General features: G+C 45.7%; 1 protein-coding gene across 2 annotated transcripts in view; it reads right to left on the reverse strand.

Annotated features, from left to right (window-relative positions):
• Positions 1-13538, reverse strand: part of LOC121434747 (tyrosine-protein phosphatase non-receptor type 12-like) — a 63238-nt gene extending 49700 nt beyond the window's left edge. The window contains exon 1 of one of the 2 annotated variants that reach the window (XM_041633696.1): positions 13346-13538. In XM_041633696.1, coding sequence (XP_041489630.1) covers positions 13346-13444 — 99 coding nt within the window. In that variant the 5' untranslated portion in view covers positions 13445-13538. The remainder of the gene's footprint in view (positions 1-13345) is intronic. The other variant, XM_041633697.1, reaches the window with a different exon arrangement.
• Between the last annotated feature and the right edge of the window lie 4646 nt (positions 13539-18184).

An 18184-nucleotide genomic window follows, 5' to 3' on the forward strand; every position in this document is an offset into this window, starting at 1 on the left:
GTAAATACATACAGAAGATTTATCATTCTAAGATGAGTCAAGAAAATAATCACTAATTTTGGATAGAGTGGACTTTACAGCAAGCTAAATGATGGAGACTAAAGGGGTTATCACAAAACAACAAAGGAGTCAATCCTCGAGAAGATAAACAGTCTATGTATATATCTAATACTAATTCATTACAATAAGATGTATCAATCTATGTATGTCTAACACTAATTCATTACAATAAGATGTAACAATCTATGTGTATCTAATACTAATTCAGTACAATAAGATGTAACAATCTATGTGTATCTAATACTAATTCAGTACAATAAGATGTAACAACCTTTGTATATCTAACACTAATTCAGTACAATAAGATGTATCAATCTATGTATATCTAACACTAATTCAGTACAGTAAGATGTATCAATCTATGTATATCTAACACTAATTCAGTACAATAAGATGTATCAATCTATGTATATCTAACACTAATTCAGTACAGTAAATGTATCAATCTATGTATATCTAACACTAATTCAGTACAGTAAGATGTATCAATCTATGTATATCTAACACTAATTCAGTACAATAAGATGTAACAATCTATGCATATGTCTAACACTCATTCAGCACAACACATACGGCGAAACTGACACACAGAAGCAGGAGGACTGGAATCCACTTACTAGCTGGAGAACTTCCCTGCTTGACAGAAAATCAGTAAGGACAAACTGAAGTCCACAGCACCATCAATCGACTAGATATAACACTCTACAGAATACACGCTCCCCTCAAGCGCAAAGGACCCTGACCAAGACAGACCATGTAATGGGGCATAAATATGGGCCACGATAATATAAAACTGAACAAATTTACAAGAAAAGAAATTATATGGTGTTTGTTATTAAACAGAAATCAGTAACGGCAATTCTTGGAGATTAGACAGCACATTTCTACAAAATCCACGTGGGCTAGAGGTGAGCCCAGTGCTATCACTCAGTACCAGCTCTTGTCTAGGTGAGACCGGGTCCTGGATTCAACCTCCACAGTAAGCAAATAAATAATGAAACCTCAAGAGAAAACTTACTCTGAACTGGTCAGGTGTGGTAGCATATGCCTGCAACTCTACACAAGGGAACTAGCCACCTTTCCATAGCCCATCATTTCATGTGCTAGCGCGGGAACTGCTAGGATCCTCCTTCCCTTTTACTTCTCTGGTGCTAAAGACCAAATCACAGGGCTTCACGGACGTAGGTAAACCATTCCAACAAAGAACTAAACCTAAACCCCAGACATTTCCTTCAAAATGAACGAGTAAAAAGCCCACCACTTCAAAGGGAAATAAATGACGTAAGCAGACTTTTCAAGCAAAAATTCATGTTTTTCACACACGCATGCACACAGTCGAGTTCACCACAAGCTTAACAGCTTTCAATATTTAATAAACACTTTGCACTTTTCTACGTCACTATCTCTGTAAAACTAGATTTTATTTCCATCACAGTAAGATAAAAAATTTTATGAAGCCAAACTTTAGTGAGATCTGAAAAATGATGTCATTTTTCTCATCATTAATTTTTTTTACATCGAAGAGCTATCTCTTCAGAAAATTTATATATTGTCTTGATTATTTTGAAATGAAGATTTCTCCATTTCAATTTATTAACCTGTCTTAATTCCACATCACACAAAAGGGAATGATTTTATCAGTTTATGAAGTATGACTATGGAGACAATGTTGTAGAATATTTTTATGAGTAGGTAGATGACGAGATTACTTTAGTTCCGAGCCTATTAATTCAAAATATAAAAGTTTCATAGTAACTACTAGTGTGCAATCAGAGATCAATGGGGGGTTGGATAGAAAGCAAACAAGTAAGTGTGAAGGTGATCCCTAATTACCGCTCCGTAATGGGCAGCAGATGCACCTGCTTTCTTTTGAAACACGGTTCCATCATGTAGCCTTGGCTGGCCTGGATTGCTAAGTAGACCTCAAGCTCACAGAGATCGGCCTGCCTGTTTCCCAAGTGCCACCACGCCCACCTCTCTTTCTTTAGCACACTACCAAGGTTAAAGACCAGGCACTACATTTGTGGGGTAACTTCATTCCTCCATGTCCTGGTCATGAGGCAGCTTATGAGACTCTCAGCCATGACGCACTGCTTTGTTGTATACCCGAGAAAGCCACGTGGCCAACCTTCATGAACTGGAACCTCTCAAACCAGGCCAAACACACCTTCTTACCAATCCTGAGAGCACAGGCCTCTAACCCCAGGTCCCAGCCAAGTCAAGGGCAGCACGAGCACTTTAGCAGGACCCCGTATCAAAAACAAGGGTGCTGGAGAGATGGCTTGGCAGGTACAACATGGCTTATGTCCTAGCACCCACACGGCAGGTCGCAGCCCTTTGTAACTCCACTTCCGGCCTGAGGGCTCTCTAGGCATACACAGGGTGCACAAGTATAAATGTAAGCAAACACTCATATACGTAAAACACTGACTTAACATGTACTGCAAAAATAGCAAATGCAAAAAACAAAATACCATTTTCCTGTTCTAAGAGGTGACAACTCCAAGTATTTATTTGTTCCAGTAACAAAGGTGACTAAAAGACGGCTGGAACCTTAAAATAGTGTTTTTCGGGTTTGGTTTTGAAAACTATCTTGTCTTACACTACACACTTGTTAGGCTGCCTTCCTCCCTGGCAAACACCTTTCTACTCAGAAGTTTCTCCACACACATGAACGAGCTCTCACACACACCTCACTGCCAAGTTGCCTCTTAGTAACCCGAAACTGAGATGTAACAATTCTAGTCATTCTGAGCTTTCCCTCACGCTCCAAACTGGCTAGTGAGTTACTGTATGGTGTAGGGGTGCCTTTATTAGGCAGAAATGGGCAAAACAGAGGAGTGCAGAGAAGCCAAGCCAAGTACAAACAGCCCCGCTATGTCAGACAGACATGGGAGAATCATGGAAGGGCTGACATGGGAAGTCTTCTCCTTTAATCTTAACCTAGTATGGTGTAGGCTGTTACCATCAAACAAAAGGTTTTCTGTGACTGATAAAGTGTTAGCCTAGGCAGCGCAGTGTCAAGGACAGCATCTCTTTTCATTGTGCACTGGTGTGAAGGTGTCAGGTCCCCTGGAGTCACGGACTACTGTGAGCTGCCATGTGGGTGCTGGGAACTGAACCCGGGTCCTCTAGAAGAGCTGAGCCACCTGTCCAGTCCCAGTTTCAGGATTCTTTAATATCAGAGTCTATGACTCCAGAGTAAAACCACCCTATATAAAAGTCGGGGAGGAAAGATCTAGAAACGCTCTTTACATCGGAAGCACGGGATTTGTAATTCCTTTTCTATCTTGCTTTGTTCTCAGCACAAATGCAACCTTAAAACCTACGCTAAGGACATTTTTAAATGTAATTTATTTGTAGCATGTGAAGGTAGAGAAGGGACTCAGCAATCCACAGGAGTAAGTCAGTGGCCTCGGGACCCTTTCCCGCATTCAGGCTCCTGGCCTGACTTCCCTGGACGACAGACTACAAACTATAAAATGATATAACCCTTTTCTCCTCAAGTTACTTTTGGTCATGGTGTTTTATTACAGAACTGGAAACTCTAACTAAAGCAGCCCAATAGCAGTTATCATGGAAGGTCCTGGAATGAATACTCATCACCAAAAAGAAGAAAAAAGCAAAAACCAAGATTTTTTTTAACGTGTTTTTTTCTTACAGAGCTGGAAGGGATGCAGCCCAGGCCCTGTAGATCCTGTAGATGCTACCCGAGCACTTTCCTACTGAACCCATCCCCAACCCACAAGTAAGGAAATAATCTAACAACTGGGAAAAGAGGAAAAGGACAGCACGTATCTGAGTTAATGTGAAATTATCAAATTTAAGAACACTATTTATTAAAATGGAGTGGTGGTGCATGTCTGTAATACCAGTACTCAGAACACCAAGGCAGCTACAGCAAGCTCCAGGCCAGCCTGTGCTACGTACTGAGTCGCTGTTTCAAAAAATATTCAAAGCAGCAGTGACCATATGTCCAGAACTCAATTTTGAAAGATCCCACTCTATGATCAAACAAATAATAGTACAGAAAAATATTCTTTAGTCTAACATTCAAAAACGAAGATCAAGTTAACGTCATCTGTCATTAGACAGCTGTTTACTGTACACAACACAACCCCATCCCTCCATGTCTCTGGAGTGTTGCTGGTTGTCTCGACAAGCTCTTCCAGAATCAGCTTAGGGTTGGCAGGATGGCTGGGGGTAAGGGAGTTTCCTGCTGAGCCTGACAACACACGTGACGGAAGGGGACAGACTCCAGTAACTCATCTTCTGACCACCACAGGCATGCCCCTCCCCACAGTACAATTTGTAAAGAAATTTCAAAAAGAAGAATCAGATTAAATATGTTATATTACTGAACTGCTCGGGCACATTTATGCTTTTCCTATCTCTCTTCTAAATTTAAATATACTTTTATTGGCACAATACAGTATCTTCCATGTCCACTGACAACATTCTAAGAACTACTTAGACACTACATACACGTATCTTGGTCTTCCCAAGTATCATATCCTCAGCTTCTTTAGGTACCGTCAGTGTCCATTCTACACACGGTGCCTAGAACATGGTGGGCACTCATAGATCTCAGTTAGTATTTTCTTGTAGAACTAAGATTATGACAGAGACCACAGATGAAAAGGGCAAATCTATGACTACCTTTAGTGCCCACCAGGGTAGCCACTCACATCTGAAAAGAAGCTGTTACAGGAAATGCACCAAGACTAACAGGATCCCCGCCTCGCCCTCCAAAGCCACGGCTGCGTCTCCTGTCCACCACTGTCAGTAAGCACATAAATCTAAGAAAATGTAACCGCTGTGGAATAGGAAACATGATGAAAGAACTCAGCTCCTTTGAGGAAGAGTGGTGGCTCAGAACAGGCGCATCACTTCGCTTATCTTAGGACTTTTTCAATTCAAACCTAATCAAACCTTTTTTATTTTTTGAGACAGGTTTCTTTGTGTAGCTCCAGGTGATCTGGAACTCACACTGTAGCTCAGGCTGCCCTTGAACTCAGAGATCTGCCTGCCTCTGCCTTCCAAGGGCTGGAATTAAATTTGTAAGCCACCACCACCTGGAAAAAGGCCTTTTTTCTATGTAGTACTAAAAATCCAATTTTACAGTGGAAAACAAGTACTTTCAGATCAGTTACATTAGTATATTTATTCCAGAAAAGCAGAAATTAAGTACACGTTCTCTTCTATACTTTAGGTAAATAGTGAAATCATTCTAAACTTTTAATTGTCAGAGTGTGGTGATTTAATTTTGTAATTCCAGCACAGACGAGGCTGAGGTAGGACTGCTCCAAGTTTGAGGCCAGTTTAGACTACAAGCAAACAAAATTAGTTATTTCTCTCTTTATTAATTATATATATGAGACAAGGTCTCTCTACGTAGTCCTGGCTGCCCTGGAGCTCTCTATGTTGATCATGCTGGGATTGAGCTCTGAGATTCTCCCGTCTCTGCTTCCCAAGTGCTGGGATTAAAGGCGTGTGCTACCACTCCCAGCCTCAAAATTTTAATTTTTTCATCTTCAAAATTCCAGTCTGTAAGAGGCAAACTTATGATTTCTAAGAGGGTAAGAAGTATGCCCAACAGTACACCACAGATATGCAAGATTTCATTTATTTGATAAGAGCATTCAAGGATGAGAAATAACATTTCAGAAAGAAGAACCACAAACCACCAAGAAGAGAGGTAGTGGGAGACTCTAAAGAGGCTCTGGAAGGTCAAGCCTCTAAGCTAGGAAAGAGAGCTTTGGAGACAAAGCTCAGTAGTGTGTACCCTGAAGGCCCTTGCTTCAGTCCCTGGAGAGGAAGAGGAGAGGGGAAAGTGAAGAAAGGGGGAGGAAGGGTGAGAAGGAGAGAGGAGAAAATGAGGGTGGAGAGGTGATAAAAATGAATCATGCTTCCAGTGGGTCTTACAGAGACGTACTGAAAGAAACCATACAACCGGGAAGGAAGAGGTTAAATGTCTGTCTCCTGATTTTACTATGGTTCCCTTTAGTGTAAAGATGCCAATTTCGGGAAAGTGAGTATGATCTATGGGATGGACTGAATGCAAAAGAGACTAGAGGCAAGGAGACGGCAAGCGCTACTTTGTAATTACTTCCCAAACACCCACCGGCTCACCCAAGATCACAGCGACGTGGTCACCCTAGATTTTATTAATTAAATTCAAAACCAGAAGTTTGAATTGGGTGTTTACTAAAAAGTACATTATTTACGGGGTGTGCCCCATCTAGATGAGCCTGGATATCTAGGTATTCTAAGCAGCACTCACAGAAACAGAGGACAGAATTATTCAGGTTTTTGCACAAGAAACTGCAAATAACAAACCACACTTAAAAAAAATTTAAAGGTTTTACTCCAGTCTAGCATCCTTTTTAAACTAGAGAAAAAATTACTGATCCATTTCCGTGAACGTCAGTCAGTGTGGACACATGTGAATGTAGGTGCCTGTGGAGTCCACAGGAGGGTCCTTGGGAACTAGATTTATTAGACAGTTGGGAGACAACAGGTGTGGTGCTGGGAACTGAACCTGGGTCATCTGTAAGAGCAGCATGAGCTCCCTCTCCACACATGTATGTGTGTACGCACGCCACAGTGCTCGAGTGGAGATCAGCTCTGTCCTTCCACCATGTGCACTCACGGGGTTGAGCACAGGTCCTGAGGTTAGCAGCCAAGAGCCTTTCCCCACAGAGCCATCTCCCTGACAATTCTGTATTCTCTCCCCGTGACTGCTCAAAGTACTACCACACTGTGTAACCTGGCAGTGCATAGGAGGGGGAAAATAGCTCTCATGGTAGTCTAAGACTATAATGGACTTTTTGAAGAATTCACCTGATAAATAAATCTTTGTCTTAATAGCAGTAAACCTGGCTACAATTTCTACCTGTTCAATGGGCAGCAATGCTTATCCTACAGACTATCAGTCCACACTGCAACATGAATGAAGGCATAGGGGAAGATCAAGAATGAAGTGCTGTCTCTAGTCTAGGAGGTGTTTCAGCTGAAGTTAGTCAGAAATGTAAATGTTTATAAGCTTAAGGAAATGAGTGGTATAGAAACATAAATGTGTTTAATGTATGAAAAATTAAATTTATCTGAATGTTAATGTCTATTTCATCTAAATTTCAAATACTGAAAAAAAGCCAGTTATATTCTAAAAGTATAATTACCTAGAAATCATCTAGGAAATTAACAGGTTAAGCAAATTTTTAGTGCACTGTATCAAAGATCTGGGAAATTAAAAGGTTCACCGCCACTTTTGGAATTTAAAATTTAAGTGTGTCTGGCTGAATACAGAGGATGGGCAAGAAAGCAATAATTAAATTAGTGACACTAAGCATTGAGATTAGCTCAATTTTAGGATATTTAATTATAATATTAAAATATTTCCTATCTCTGGTTTTCAAAAACCAGTTACATATACAAAATTCTTCAAGCTAACTCAAGATGCTATTTCACACTTGCAAAGACACAACAATCAGAAAGACATAGCAAAACTGGACACCACATATGTTCCATCAGTATGTGGGTGTTAGAAGAAACTCAACCAGCTCAACAATCCCGACAGTTCTCAGCTGAGTATCTACAGAACTGAAAACATGCACCCACGCAGTCACCCACGCTCAGAGCAGCACTGCTATCCCAGTGGCCATAGAGGGACAGACCAAGGATTCAGTCATTACAAAAAGTACTATCAGTCCACACTGCAACATGAATGCAGCCTGCAAACGTCAGCCTAGGGTAGCGGCAAACTGTAATCCCAGCCCTGGGAAGGAAGACTGAAGCCAGCCAGCGCCCAGCCAGCAAGGACCACACAGCAATATCCTAACTCGAAGAAACCAAATCACCAAAAACAGAACAAACCAGGTGAAACAAAACATTATGGGAAGACAGTCATAAAACAGACACTCCAATTCTATTTACACCGACTGTCCAGTCAGGTAAACCCCCGGAGACAGAAGGGGACTCCTGAAGGCTGTGACTAGGAGTGACCGCGAAATCGCTCTGTATTGATTGTGACGATGGCCGTCCAACTCTGTGGCTACACTAAAAACTATCAACTGCATACTCTGAATAAACTTAATGGTTGGCAATTCTATCGCTATAAAGCTACTGCTAACTTTAATAGAGTCTGAAGCCTAAGATCTCCGCACACCTTTATTCTCCTCCCTTTTCAAATACAAGCACCAAATCTCAAGGTTTCAGGGTTTTACCTACGTGTACTTAAAAGAAAATAAATGCATAGATAATAAATAGTAGGAAAACATTCTCTCTCAAAGCCTGGGTCTTTTTGTAGATTCTACCATCTAGTTTCAAAACGTTAAAATATGTGGAAGAAAACTATACTTACATCTCACCTATCTTCTCTTTAAACTGTTTAATCTGGTCTCTTCCATACTCTAGTCCCAAACTGCTTTTTCTAGAGAGCAGAACCCCTCTCACCCAACGGAAAGGTGCTTTCCCAACCCTCCCCTACCAGTCCCACTAGCACTGTGATCTGAGTCTAGTGACAGCTCCTTTCTCACATCCTTCCCTTCCTGGGGTCCCCCCATTCTGACCACACCTTCCCAGGAACATTCCCAAACACGTCCCTAAAGCTGGCCACTCTTTATGCTTGTCTCAGTCAGCTTAGCACTCAATCTGCCGTCAACCTCTTCCTCAGACTCCTACGATTCCCACCTCCTTAAGCCCACCCTGGGAATAACAGTGAGCTCCCCATGCACACCGGACACTGCACAGGCATTTAGCATGTCCCAAACTAAATTCATCTTCTGCTCTGGAACTTTTCCTACGATCTTGTTTGATCAGTTCTACTTAATTCTTCTTTATCCACTGTACCAAATGGTACCTTATAGCTTGATTACATCCCCAGCTAGAAATCTTTGCGTTATAATACTATGTTCATACCTAGTAAATCATTGATTCATCTCTCTCTTCTTCCTCCACCCCCAGTCTAGTATTTAGGCCTAGTTTTGAACTCCAGGACCCTCAGCCTTCTGAGTGCTGGGACCACGAGTAGGTACCACCACACTAGGCTCGTCAATCCTCACCAAATCTGTTCAGATCAAGCCCTTCCTGCCAAGTAACTACCTTTCTTAAAACATTCCGCGGCCCTCCAGAGTCTATTTTCTCTGAGTGAGATAAGGCTCACAGAATCTCAGAGAGCAGGCTGAGGAGGTGTGGTGTGGGGGGAGAGGAAGGAAAGCCACAGGAATGCTAAGCTAGCACATTCGCTGTTCTCGTAATCTCACTTTCCCTGTGGCTCTAAAAGGTATTTCAACCTACAGCCTTCCACATACACCCCAAACTGCAAACTCATTATCATACTAAGATTTTTCTGGAGCATTTTTTGTTTCATTTTGTTAACTCAACTGCATGGTTTTCCAATGAGAATTTGTTGATGACAACTTGGTGCTACAATGTCAGAAGGCTGAATATGCCTGCAGGAGATGCAAGGGGAATCGTGTACAATCACCATTATGACCTTACAGAAAACATAAATATTAAATACAGTAAGATCCCTCATGAGGTGGTAACCTCTTCTCACAGCCCAAACCCTACCTATCTGTCTCAGACATCAGCTTTTGTCTGCACTATATACCGGCTCTCTAGTCCTCAGTGCATGGTTCAGTCAACTCCAGGGATGTTTATGGAGTAAAACCTGACTCTGGGGCTGGAGAGATGACGCAGACTCCATTAAGGGCACCGGGTGCTCCTCTGGGCATCAGGTATGCACACGGTACACTAGCATACACATAGGCAAAATACCCATACATATGAATAACTCAAATAAATAAAACTTTTAGAAAACCTGTCAAATACCAATGAACACCACCATCTCAGTCTAAAAGCTGAGAGTAAAGATGAAGTCCGGACCTGTCACCAGGTATTTAACAACATCAGCATGTCAGGACTCACGTGCCTGGCACCGTCTGCACGGTCTTGGTGCCCATGCAAGGCCAAGAACAAGCCAAACAACAGTGAATTCCTTCTTTCCTCTGTCCACCTTGCAGACAAGGTCTCACTCTTCATATAAACTAGGCTTGTCTGAAACCCCCAACCTTCCTGCCTCAGCTCCTGACTGCTAGGATCACTGCGTGCCTATTGAGGTAGAAATCTTTCTATCAGTAGTAATCAAGAAATTCACACCAGGTGTGATGGCAAGTATTTCTGGCACTTGAGTGGTGGGGGCTAGAGAATCCAGAGTTCAAGGTCAGCCTTTACGCAGGCAGCAAGTTCAAAGCTTGTCTAGGTTCTGTGAGATCTAGACTCAAAAACACCAAGAAGAAACGAAAAGAATTCCATATCAAACAAGATACAATTTCTAAACCATTAAATAAAATCAAGATAATTACAATATATATGCACGTAAACCTTACTGGCACGTCTTTTTAAAGTTGTAAATATGTATTCTTTGATCTAGTCCACTTCCTGTAAAGAGATATTAGGCAATAAACAATGTAGAGGCTTTATTCATGTTAAAGCATTTAATAGAAATTACAACAGACTAAACATCCGGCTACGAGCAATTGGTAAACCATAGTCACAGTGTGACAGAGTCACTTAAATTATTGCTAGAAAGTAGCTGTAATTAATAAAAGACACCAAAAATCTGAGTTTAAAAAACCCCAAAGACAAGAATATAACACAGGTATGGCAGGCTCATATCTTGATCTCATAATTAATATTGGGAGGCAGGGATCAGTTCAAGGGCAGCCTGGGTCACAGTGGGCTCAGTTCCCTGTCCCTCAAGGGAAAAAAAATTCCCCAACTACTAAAAGGCCTGTGTACTTATTGTGACATAGACATTACAAACAAACACAGGGAGAATGATGGAAACAGTCACAGTATGAATGACCAATCCACTTTCCCAAGCACAAGCATCACCATTACTGATTACTACTGTTAATAGTATCCTAAAATTTCCAACATTGAAACTATATTGCTTTATAATGAAACAGCCGCTATAGTTGTCTCTTTTAAGATTCAGCTCTACAATGTTAAAATTTTAAGATGGAGTTTTTAATCCACATCAGGAGATAAGAATAACAAGTCAGAGTGTATCAGGATCATCTTTGGTTCTCTTTCCGGAACAGAAGACAGTTCCTTTCCAGCCTTCTAGTTCAGGGGAAAAAGAGAGCCAACCGCCAAAAGTCTTAATTATAGCTGTTGCTTATCAAGTCAGGAAATAAAAAAAAAAAATCAAGCACTATAAAAGAATAGCTTTAGTCATCAAATCTCTAATGTAGAAATACCTAGCTATTGTAGAAGAATGGGAACAGATCTGGTCCTTGTGAAATGACACCGCCAACAGAAATCCCTGACTCACCTCCAAAGCAAGAAGCCCAAGGCTAAATCCCCTGTCTAGAAGTTCAAGGACTGGGCACCTGTCTGAGCAGCCTGCATTACCAAACAATGCTCCTTGACAGAGCTATCCAGAAACAGCCAAGGAGCAGCCAGGGACCACATGGCCCTTCCATAACCAAGGAAGGCTGAAACCATTATTTTTAAACAAATACATAAAGTAAGTTGTTTTCGTCTACTTTCCTACGGAGTGGTAAAAAGGGGACTCATCTAATTTCGTAAATGACATTCAAAAGAAACGAACACAAAAGTTCTTGATGGTAGGAAGGGAAAATTACACTTTAACCTTTATAGGTTAAAAGTCCCTTCCCCAAAACAGTACCTAAATAACAGAACATGTTTAAAATAAAGGATCTACATTTCTCAGTCTTCACCATCCACTAAATAAAACCTTGCTCCGACTTTCTATTTTTACACATCTGAGAGGTGGAAATCACAAAACTCCACAATGCCATCAACACTGTGCCAACTAACACTAAAGTCTTATTAGACAGAAATCTCTTTAAAATATGAAAACCTTCTGTACTATAAAAGTCACTTCGTCTGCACTTTTAAATAAAAACTCGCCAACGTTTTTCGGACCCACTCATTTTTGTAGACCTCAACCTTGTACGGCTCTTCGTAACCAAATTTCAGGCTGAGATGAGTATTATGAGAAGCGCACCTTGTCCGGGAGCACATTTTTTTCCCTAGCTCATTTCCCAGCCCCCGCTAAGGAGCGAAGGACTTCCCAAGTCCCATTTCCTTTTCCATTCCCCAGACCTCCAGGGTTTCCAACGCCCCAGTCTTGCGCAACATCCGTAGGAGCAGCAGCCGCAACCACGGCCTCGTAAGCCGGGAAACAACCCTTAGAGGGAACATTGTCCAGCAGAAAAATAAAAGGAGCAGGGAGGGGGCAATGTAGGAAGTCGGCTGCTGGTCTCACGCCTTCGGAATGGGCACCCCCCAATTACGTACCTAGAGCAATTTCACCTACTGGATTTTAACCCTCACCCCGACTCAAGCCTGCCTACACAAGCAGAGTGCGGAGGGGGGGGGCGGAAAAGGGGGGGGGACGGGAAGGTTATCTCCCAGTTCAGGGCTTCAGCCCGTAGAGTCGCCTCCACCCCACCAGGACTATTGTTCCCAAGTTCCCCACCCCCACCCCGGATAGGAAGTGATAGTCACATCCCCTCCGGCCCCGGCAATATCCCCTAGGGTCCCGAGAGAGCTTCCTCCACGATAACCCCCATCCACCCCGACACCCCCACCCCACCCCACCCCCGCCAAACCTAAAGTCACGCCGGCCTCGCAGACCGCCTTAACCCCGGGTCTCAGAAAAAGAAACCGGACGGGACCAACGGAGATCAGGTAGAGCACGAGATTCCGTACGGACAACCCTTTGGCAAGCGGTGATAATCACCGTGAACTCGGAGCCGGCGTCGTCCCACCGTCCCCTCGGACCCAGGCCGGCAGCAGCAAAGGGACTCGGCGAGTGAACGCCAACACCGCCCTCGCTCCCCGCTCCGCCGGCCGCGGCCCGACAGCTCGCCCCGACCCTCCCCGGAGGGGCAGGCGGGGACGGCGGGCGTGGGCAGGCGAGCCCGCACCCCAGCCGCCGCTGCCGCAGCCCGGACGCCCGGCCGGGGAGACAATAGGGAGTCGCGGGCGGCGGGGCCGGAGCGGGCTGGGCCGGGCGGCCGCTCCCTCGGCTCCCGGGCGGCGGAGAACCGAGGCCACGGTGGGGCGGTGGCGACCTCGCCTCCCGCAAGCTCGCCGGCCGCGCTGGCCGCTGGGCGCGCGCCCCGCACACAAAGCGCTGGCGCAGCCCCGGCCCGGGCCGACTCGGGGGAGAGGCGAGGGGAGCTCCGGGGGGGCCGGCGACCGACACACGAGGGTAGCGGCGGCGGCGGCTCGGACGGACACTCACCATGAAGTCCCGGGCGAAGTTGTCCTCCCCATTGTGGTCCGGACTCTTCATGGCCTGCACCCGCTGGATGAACCTCCTCAGGATCTCCACTTGCTCCATCCTCCCGCCGCCTTCCCCCCGCCGGCCGCCCGCGCGCCGCAGCGCCCGCTCCGTCTTCCCCAGCTCGCTCCGGCCCGGCCCGCCCTCCCCGCCTCCCTCTCCGCCCGCCCGCCCGCTCGCCGCACCGAGGCGGCTGCGGCGGCACCGGCCAGGCTTCCCCGCGCAACTTGAAAGAGCAGCGCGGCTTCCCTCGGTCCCAGGCGAGCCGCGGGCTAGCGCCGGCCCCGGCCCCCAGCCGGCCCCATCCTCCTTCCCCGCCCTCCTCCGTCCGAGCCGCCGCCGCCTCAGGAACACGGCTCTCCGCTCGCCCTGCCCCCTTCCCGGTTCTTCCTTTTTTTTCCCCCCCACCCCCCGCCCGCAGCCGCAGCCGCCTCTCCCCGCGGGCGCGCCCCCGCCGCCACCCAGACGCGCGGGCCCGAGCGGCGGCCCCGCCCCACGAGCGACGAACCAGACACCGCCTCTCGCCTGCCGGGCCCGCCCCCCGCCCGCTCTGTGTGGCTGGGAGCCGCTTCCGGGGCGGGGCGTGTCCCTCCTGCGCTCTCTCTGCGGTGAGCTTGGCTTTCGGCTGGGCCGCCGGCGTCTGGGAGTGGGGCCGAGCCGACTGGGACGGACTGTAAACTTCAGACGGGACCTGCGCGTATCCCGTCTCCGCCCCCCGGGAGGGAAGGCGACTCCCAGAGTGCCTCAGCGCTCGCTCCCGCCGGCCGCTGGCCGGGACTCCCGAGACCTCGCCTGCCGGGAGTGCCTGGAGCCGGGTGGACAGAGGGATGCTGGGAATTGTAGTACAGTCGCAGCCACCTTCGCCACCCGTAGGCGCTCTCCTTACTAAACGCTTGGTGAAGGGCACCCCGGGCTTTGGCACTTCGGCTAGAAGAAGCCAATCTTTCTTGAATGGAAGGGCATGCTCTTTGCAAATCCATTTAACCCCAGTGAGCGAGAGCTCGAAATTCAGAGAGCGTCCTTCACGCAACACATGCGACAGGAACCCTGTTTGCCAAGTGGAAGATAGTATTTCTTCCTACCTTTAAATCGGTACGGCTTCAGAACTGAATGGGAGACCTTCCTTCGTAGAATTGACTCTGACTCTTAACCAGAGAACATGCTGATGTGATATGTCCTTTGATAAATTAAGTGATTCGCCCCAAACCCAGCCCCACCCCCAGCGCGCGTTCGTGTAATGTCCAAACTAGAGCGCAGGTTCCTGCAGCACACGCTGCCTCTCGAAGGGACAAGAGTTTGTAGTGGTACTATTGCACAACTGAGGGATTGATCCATGGACTGACTTTGCTCACTTATATGCACAAACACGTTTTTTCACAGAGCTGGGTGCCAGGAAATTCGGTTAAGGTAGGAAATAGCAATGCAGGATCCATTTCCTGAACTAATGTTTGGCTGCACCGTGAAATTTTAGAAAGTTGCAGAGAACAAATGTGAGCGGCAATATACAATTACGTTTTAAAATAAAGTTACAGAAAATAATGTACCTAACTCATATCAACCCATTTCTCTGAGAGAACTGGTCTTGCAGATGGGTCGTTGCAAATATTTCTCTGTACTTTTATATATGTGTACCGGTAAAGAGAGTTCTGCTTTGGCTTGACTTTTAGAACAGTCTTAGTAGGTAACCCAAGCTGGCCTGGTCCTCACCAGCCTCCTACCTCAGCCTTTCAAGAGCTGGGATTGCAGGTTACTGTCACACTGCCTGTCGACAGAAACAGTTTTGCTCTATATTAACCCCTTAGACGCCAGGTGTGGTAAGGCAGGCTTGTGGATGCCTCCAGTCAGGAGGGGAAATAGGAAGATCCTGAGTCTGAGGCCAGTTGGGGCTCCCTGCTGATACCCTGTTTCATGAACTGAATCACTTCAAGGGGTGCTCTCATTTCTAAAATACGCTTTTGAAAAGAGTGTCTGTTGGAATTTAACCCGCTACAAAAGCTAGATTTCACTGAACGTAAGCAAAAGAATTCAGGCTTGAAGGCGGCAAAAATAGGTAGATGGCCAGGAACGCCTTCACTTGTATTTACTTTTATAGTTTGGTTTCTCTGAGGCAAGGTCTCACTCTGCAACCCACGCTGGTCTTGAACCCATGGCAGTCTTCCTGCCTCAGCCTCACGGGAGTGGGGGGTACAGATCTGGGCACTGTGACCACCTGCTTTTATGATACATTCAGAGAATGTAAAGCCAGTTAGTGATTGGTGAGCGCTGTACAGACTTGCTTTATATCAGAGCAGCTGGCAATCTGATGGGTAGCAGACAGAGTCTGATTTGGACTAGAGTAAAGTTTCTTTCTTCTACATGAGAAAGTCTGTGCAATGCCCAAGGGTTTCTTGAGTTTACAGCAGTCACTTTTGGTTAATGAAAATCCAAGCGTCTCTGAAGGGCCCCGCTGTTTGGAAAGGCTTAGCTTTCCTTGATGATTAGCTAACTACTTCTTTTTAGCTTTTCTGTGGATTAGAAATTGTACAAAGTAATTTCATTATGATAGCTTCACACATACATGACATATTTGCTCACATTCGTCCTCTCGTTGCCTCTTCTTGTCCTCCCTCCTTGTGTCCTTCTCCCAGGTTTCCCTTATCTAAACATATCTGGAAGGCCATCAAAGGGCTCAGAGTGTAAAGGTGCTTTCTGCAAGGCCTAATGACCTGTTCCCGAGAAGAAGAGAGGCTTCCTTAAGCTGACCTCCACACACCCACCCTGCCACACACAAATAAATAAATGTACAAATAAATCCAGAATGTCCTAAATATATTTGGGTCTTGTTTCAATCTCTCTCTCTCTCTCTCTCTCTCTCTCTCTGTGTGTGTGTGTGTGTGTGTGTGATGAAATCATGTTTCAGGAGGGCTTCTTTTCCTAAGAAGTGTGTGTGTGTGTGTGTGTGTGCACATGAGATGCATACAGGTGCCCTTAAAATCCACAAAAGGGAGCCGGGCGGTGGTGGCGCACGCCTTTAATCCCAGCACTCGGGAGGCAGAGGCAGGCGGATCTCTGTGAGTTCGAGACCAGCCTGGTCTACAAGAGCTAGTTCCAGGACAGGCTCCAAAGCTACAGAGAAACCCTGTCTCGAAAAAACCAAAAAAAACAAAAAACAAAAAACAACAAAAAAAAATCCACAAAAGGGGTCAGATTGTCTGGATCAGGAGTTACAGGTGGTTGTCAGTTGTCATGTGCCTGCTGAGGGTGCTAAAAGCTGAACTCGGGTGTCCTGAAAGAGCAACAAGTGTTCCTACTTGCTTGATGGAGGAAGGTCATTGGTTAAAAAAATAAAGAAACTGCTTGGCTGGCCCTCATAGGTTAGAACACAGGTGGGTGGAGAAAACAGAACAGAATGCTGGGAGGAAGAGGAAGTGAGCTCAGACTCGACAGCTCTGTATTTGGTTTCTGAGGCAAGGTCTCACTACATAACCAAAGCAAGCCTCAAACTTGCTATGTAGGCGGACTGGCCTCAAATTCTGGTCCTCCTGCCTCAGTCTCCCAAAGACTGAGATTGTAAGTGTGCAACACTATGCCCACGGCTGTTTATCCTTTTTTATTCTGAATATTTTGCTATTGAAATGTATTGACTCTCAAAAAATAATGTTATTGCAAATGGCAGGAAGAATGTATTTTTTATGGAACACGTAAAGAGTAAAGGAGGCAGGTCTTATTTGGGGATTTTTTTTTTTTTTTTGAGACAAGGTCTTACGTAGGCCAGGCAGGCCTTAAACTTGCAGATAAAGACAGTCATGAATTCCTGATCCTTCTGCCTCTGCCTCCCAAGTGCTGGGATTATAGCACACACGCCCATGCCCTGCTGTGTGTGTGTGCTTGCTTGCTGGCTTGTTTTTGTTTTATGGCAGATGGGAGGCTACAGGCAGTGTCATCATTTTCAGGGAAATTTAATGTCTCATCCACCCTCCGCTGTACTTCAGGGTTGGGGCACTTACTTCAGTCCTGTGGCTTGGTATGGGAGGGTGATCTCAGCCTGTTGCTTCTCATAGCAATCTAAACTTGGGAACCAAAACAGAAGTCACTAGAATAACGAGGGCAGGATGAGGACGTCTGCTGCCCAGAGGTAGGATTGGGTTCTGGTAGCTGAAGTCAAGAGGCGGGGTGGAGACAACGACGGAGAATTTGATTGGTAAAGAACGTGAAGCAGGCGTGCGGCAGTGTTAGGGTTAGGGCGCAGACCATGGGGTCGCCAGGGAGAGTCCCTGGAACAGCCTGACTTCTGATACTTTGGGGGATAGGTCTGGTTGGCTTTTACATAAATCACTTCAGAACGGGCAGCACTACAGACCACGGGCTCTGAAGTCAGAGACTGCTCTGCCCCTAATATGGGGCAGTCACTGAACCTCTGCGAGTCTCCCAGGAAAGCCCCCTGGTGGTCCCGAGCTGCTCCTCAGCATGGCTGTCCTCTTTAATACATCATGCTTGCACACAGAACACAAAACAGAAAACTAGTTAACCGTGGTGATTTCTACATTTTAAATTTCTTCTCTCCTGTCGTCTCTTTTAGCTTTTTTTCCTTTTCCTACTTCCTAGCCACCTACCCTGCAGGGAAATATGTGAAGAATTAGAAGGGAGCCGAATAACATGTTAAAAGGGATTGTACTTTTGTGGTCTCAGCAAGAAGAGGTTCTGAAGAGTTAGGGTTACGAGGTTTCAGGGTTTCTGTTTGTTCATGCACGTGTGGGCTCACTTGCAGAGATTTGAACTAGTGACTCCCCGTTCTCATAACAGCTGTGGCCATCACCGTGA

The sequence above is a fragment of the Microtus oregoni genome, unplaced genomic scaffold (assembly GCF_018167655.1).
Source record: "Microtus oregoni isolate MIOR12 unplaced genomic scaffold, Mior012 000044F_ref0000062, whole genome shotgun sequence".
Classification (NCBI taxonomy): domain Eukaryota; kingdom Metazoa; phylum Chordata; class Mammalia; order Rodentia; family Cricetidae; genus Microtus; species Microtus oregoni.